Below are 6,000 nucleotides of genomic sequence, written 5' to 3'. Positions count from 1 at the left end.
TTTTTTGTTGCACCCGTTGTCCGCTGATAACTGATAGCCGCTGTTTATGTTATTCTGTTCCTAACTGTAGTTCTTTTCTGAGTAAATTGTAAAAATATACATAGTTATATTGTTCATATGCTTTTCCGTTTTTTTTTTAAGTCTATAAATTTGTGTCAATAATCTGTTATTGTCGTATAAACGTAATCGTTTTGCATTTCCAGCTTTTTATTAAAAACTTAGTGATGTGCTCTTAAAAAACAGTAGTGCCGCACCTCACCACTACTTTGAGACACTTCCAGTCTGTCAAATAAAACAAGTGATATCTTTAACAATAGACTGGAATGTACGCAATACAAATCAGAAGAAATTCCGTTATATTTTTCTTCCATCTTCCTATTTTTCATAATTTTTGTCTAATACTCATGAAAGCTGCTGTTCATAAAAATAGTAGTGCTGAGTGTAAATACTTTGTAAAAATGTAAAACCAGAGTAAAGTAATCAATTCTAACAGTCACCATCGGTAGGCTTAATTTATGTTTTTTGAAAATTTGGATGAAATACATTTTCGAACATATGAAAAAAAATTCTGTCTTTGATATGACTGATTACGCATAATGTAAGTTCAAGATGTCAAATGAGTTCCCGATTTAAATTAGCAAAAACTCATGTGGGCTGGTCACAGTGAAGAAAAATACTTTCGACTGATGAGAGTAAAATTGAATTATTTGGTCAGATAGTCACCAAAGTATATGTTTTGAATTCACAGAAGTCCGATTTCCACCCAAAATCGTGAAAAATATCGTAGGACAAGCTGTGTTGAGCCTTATGAGACGGGAAAATCTTCTGATTTGCATTGCTAACATTTTACCTGACAGACTGGAAGTGTTTTAAAAAAGTTATGAAAGTGGTGATGCCCTAATATTTCTATGAATACACCAGTTTGTATGAACATTAGATGCTTTTTTTTTTGAATCTGTAAAAAAAATGTATTTTATACTAAGTATGAAATGTCCAATAGCTTACTAAAATAGTGCTATGAATCAGCGTTCAAAAATCTGGTGTATTCATTTTAAGTATCCTTATTATTTAAAAATATACTTATTTGTCAAGTTATTCATTGTCTGCTGTACCATGTGCTTGTACTAATGTACTTAAACTTTTTTTTAAAGCGATGATGTTTACTTTTTGTCCAAATATACTTAAAATGGTTTTTAAAATTCGTCAAGACACACATTTTTTTTCTCAAAAAATTTTAATTTTTACACGCTATATTGAGCATATTTTATTAGCTTCAAATTTAAGAGCTACGAATTGTATACCATACAATTTAGTTTTCAAACGCAGCTTCAGTGTTTGTTTGCTATACATATTTCAAAGAGATACATATATAAAAATATTGTTTTGACATATGTTCTATATATTATTAACATTAACATTTCCTTTCTTTAGGCCTTTGCTTGGTTTAGCGATCTGCTGGTCGAACATGCGGAAATATTTTGGTCTCTTTTCGCAGTTGACATGGATCGCGTTTTATCAGAACAGGCGCCTGATACGTGGGATTCGTTTCCCTTATTTCAAATTCTTAATGATTATTTAAGGGCAGACGGTAAGTAGTTTTCACCTAACCTAACGGTGTTACTTTCATCAAACTATAGGTTCTTGTAAGAACATATGTTCTTTAAGGTAGAACTAAAAGGACATTGTTTATATATGTTTGTTATACGCGGTGCTCGAAGAGTAAATAGGGTATATTGTATATGTGGGGAAAAATGGATGTATGTAACGCACAGAAGGAAGCGTTTCCGACCTAATAAAGTCGAGTCGATAGAGCCATGTCTTTGCTCACACTTTTACAATACATTGTGTGCGACATTGTGAATTACACTTGTAACAGTGTGAGCATACAGCCATCTGGATGCACTATTTGGTGGCTCTAGCTTGTATAGTCTCTGAGATCCATGCGCTCAACAATACGGACGGACAGACAGACAGACATATGTATATAGACTCGGGTATTGATGCTGATTAAGAATATACATATATACTTTATGGGGTCGGAAACGTTTCCTTCTGTGCGTTACATACATCCACTATTTACTCTTGGAGTACCGGATAAAATAAGGGGACACAGGATATACAATTTCGTAGAAACCAACGCAAATCACTTATATCTCCAGCTCAGCGACGATCAACAACCACTAATCTTTTAGAGTTCACCTCCTTTGTCATTAAAGGCTTCCAAAGTAACTTGCAAACGGATGTTATTAACGCTGATTTCAGTAAGTCATTCGATTCTGGAAACCATTCCCTCTTGCACAAAAGCTTTTCTGGACGTTGATATGCAATGACTGCACCATCAAGTAGCCCATGCGACACCAAGCCCAAGCCTGTTACGCGCACCCAGCAGAACGCAGCCCTCCTCCCGCCCAACCGAGCGAGGGGCGCTGCCGCATTACGCGCGGCGCGATTAACCGAACCGGTCGCGAGCATGCAGGAAAGATAGATGTTAGGCTAATATTCGAGGAAAATTAGAACTAAACACAACTAAACTAGAGCAACTATAGTTAAGCAAGCAAAATTATCAAAGTCAAAAATTGAATTAACTACGGGAGAGGTAGGCTAGTATAAGAGATTTAAGAAGAGGAAGGGAGTGAGTCGAGGATATAATGTGATAGAGAGAATTATAATCCGAGCATAACACTCTAAAGGGCTCGTGCAAGGCATAATTCGATCTACACATTGGAAGGAACAAAGGAATATAGTTTCTAGTGAGTCTAATGGGAATCGTAAGGTTTACGCGGCTCAACAAGTCAGGGCTGTCTACATCCCCCTTGATCAAGTTGTGCATAAAAATTACACCAAGCATTTTTCTACGACTAACTAAGGATGGAATATTTATTAAAAGAAGTCTACTACGGTAGGATGGCAGTCTCACAGTTGCATCCCAGTTGAGGCCCCGTAGGGCAAATAATAAGAAGTTTTTCTGTACTGATTCAATACGGTCCTGATGTATGTTGTACTGAGGGCACCATACACATGAGCCGTATTCTAAAATCGGACGAACAAGCGAGATATAGAGAGTCTTCGTTATATAGGGGTCATCAAATTCCTTTGACCACCTCTTTATAAACCCAAGCACACCCATGGCTTTATTTACCATGGTAGAAATGTGTTCAGAAAACTTTAACTTGGGGTCTAGTTTAACACCAAGATCATCAACTAATGTAATTCTCTCAAGAGAACTACCGCAGTGGGTGTAAGGTGCCAGTAAGGGGCTGGAGCGATGAAAAGTCATTACTTTGCACTTCGTGGCGTTAAGGTGTAACATATTTGCACAACACCAGGACTGAAAGCTATTGAGATCAGATTGCAAGCGAGAGTGAAATGTGATGTCCTTATACTGGACACAGAGCTTAACATCATCCGCATACATAAGTATTCGAGAATTTGTTAAGACAGTAGGCAGGTCATTAATAAAGAGTGTGAAAAGTAAGGGGCCTAAATGGCTACCCTGTGGTACTCCAGAAGTAACCATGACAGGTAAAGATAAGGAGTTTTTGAAAAGGACCCTTTGAGACCTAGAACACAGGTAGCTAGAAATCTATCTCAACAGATTGGGCGGAAACCCTAGAAGGTCGAGCTTTTGTGCAAGAAGAGAGTGGTTTACAGAATCGAATGCCTTACTGAAGTCAGTGTAAATAACATCCGTCTGCAAGTTACCTTGGAATCCTTTAATGACAAAGGAGGTGAACTCTAAAAGATTAGAGGTTGTTGATCGTCGCCATATACATCCGTGCTGAGCTGGAGATATAAGTGATTTGCGGAGTTAAAATTTTCTCGAACATTTTAGGAATAGCGGATAACTTAGATATAACTCTATAGTTTTTTGCGTCAGACTTGCTACCTTTCTTATGGAGAGGAATTATAAAGGATTCCTTCCAGATGGGGGGAAAGCTAGAAGAATGGATGGAAAGATTGAATAATTTAAGCAAAGGTCCGCACAGAGACTCGGCACAGTACCTGAGTACACAGCCGGGAACTCCGTCAGGGCCCGGTGAAAATACCGGCTTAACTAATTTAAGTTCATGAAGTAAGGAGCCTTCATTTAACATAGGGCAGAAAATGCCATTCGACCTTGGTAAACTATGTGGATACATAGTGCCTGGGTAGCTTTCCTGGGAATAGGTGGAAAAATTGTGCAAAAAGATCGGCGATTGCCTGATCATTGTTTGCCGACATATTCAAAAATGATAGCAAGGATGGATGTGCGGACGTTCTACGCTTACTGTTTACAAAGCTGTAGAACTGTTTAGGGTCCTGTGAAAAACGTATCCTGCATCGAAGTAGGTAGTTCCTATAGCATTGAGCATTAAGAACAGTGAAATTTGACCGAGCTATTAAGTAATTAGAAAGAGAAGAGGGAGAACCAACTTCTTGAGATTTTTTAAATAGTCTTGATTTTAGGTTCTTTAGACGGGATAACTCTTTGGTGAACCAAGGAGGTTTCGCAGATCTAGTCGGACATGAGAGTGGGACACACGTGTCAAAAATTGTGTCAAGTACATTGTAAAAAATGTTTGTGCCTTCAATGACGTCAGTGCACGAGTAAAGAGCGGACCAATCAAAATCCCTAATTAAGTTATTGAGCTTCGTAAACTCGGCTTTACGAAAGCAGCGGACGCGTTCAGATAGCCTACCCGCACGATCCGATACAGTAGGTCCAATATCTACCGACACTTCGAAAGTAGGATGATAGCAGTCTTCAGGAATAGTGAGCGGGAGTGCTCGTGTTAACAACGCTAAGGTCGGATCCGAGACAAAGCACAGATCAAGCAATCGACCCAAGAAGTTTTTCACATGGTTGACTTGAGACAGGGATAGGTCTAATAAGCCATCAATAAAATCATGTCGTGACATGGGCACAAGGTTATTTGACTCGTTAACCGAAGACCAAACAGTACCTGGCAGGTTGAAATCCCCAAGAACTATTAAATGGTCTTTGTCAGATAGCGAGGAAGATACAGTTTTTAAGGCGGACAAGTGCTGCTCGTATATTAATACATCCGAAGTCGGTGGAATATACGAGCAAGTGACATAAATAGACTGGCCGGGAAGAATCAGTCTAACACAGAGGAATTCCAAGTCTTGTGAAACCTGGACTATGAAAAGTTCCGACGTGAAGTAAGAGTTTACTGCAATCAGAACGCCTCCTCCACGCCGAGACGAACGATCATTCCAATAAATTGTGTACCTATCTGCCAAAACTTCGGAACTAAGAATGTCCGGCTTTAACCAGGGTTCGGTAAACACAATAACATGGGATGAAAATGTGAAACTATCCATAAAAAGAGTGCTCAGCTTACTACGTAAGCCGCGAGCATTTTGATAGGCTACAACGAGGGAAATTAGTTTTTTGACTGCGAGGAATTGCAGTGGGAAGAGGTGGGCAGAGCAGAGGAGGAATGAGCTGAGGAGGAAAGAGTAGAGGAGGGAGGAGCACTGGAAGGAGCACTGGCCTCACTACTAGGAAGAGTTATGGGGGGCCTATTTTTCTTCTTAGCCCTAAACTCTTTCACAACCAGGTGCTCTGGCCAAAATTTGGAAGAGCAAATGGTCTCGAAATGAGTTGGAGACACGCTAATCTTGAAAGAGGATATCTCCCTGGCATAAGAGAAATTAAACCTTTAAGCCATCGGTTTTTATTTTGCTTTGTATAAAAGCAGTTACATCATTAGATGTGAGGTCAGAGGCAAGCCGAGAGACAAAAACTTGCCGCTTTGGTGGGACTCCCACCAGAGGTTTTGGCACCACAGGTCTGATACCTGTGACAGCAACATCCGGTGGTCCGGGACGTTTATTAACCGGTGGGATCGAAATAGATGGGATGGGCTTTGGAACGGACTTGACAGACACTGGCTGCATGTTCTCCGAGGTGATCGATTCGGTAGCCGAAACTTGATCACCAGCAGCTGTCGTTGCCATTGGAGTGGCAAACGAAATTAGCTGCAGTCAGATCTC

The 6,000-nt window shown here is 39.6% G+C and overlaps 1 protein-coding gene across 9 annotated transcripts in view; it reads left to right on the top strand.

Annotated features, from left to right (window-relative positions):
* Positions 1-6,000, top strand: part of LOC117902929 (calcium-dependent secretion activator) — a 52,782-nt gene that overhangs the window by 30,151 nt on the left and 16,631 nt on the right. For all 9 annotated transcript variants that reach the window (XM_034814523.1, XM_034814525.1, XM_034814524.1 and 6 more), the window contains one exon: positions 1,432-1,588. In XM_034814523.1, coding sequence (XP_034670414.1) covers positions 1,432-1,588 — 157 coding nt within the window. The remainder of the gene's footprint in view (positions 1-1,431; positions 1,589-6,000) is intronic.

The sequence above is a fragment of the Drosophila subobscura genome, chromosome dot, assembly GCF_008121235.1.
Source record: "Drosophila subobscura isolate 14011-0131.10 chromosome dot, UCBerk_Dsub_1.0, whole genome shotgun sequence".
In the NCBI taxonomy this organism is placed as follows: Eukaryota; Metazoa; Arthropoda; class Insecta; order Diptera; family Drosophilidae; genus Drosophila; species Drosophila subobscura.
This window is presented reverse-complemented; position numbering and strand designations above follow the sequence as displayed.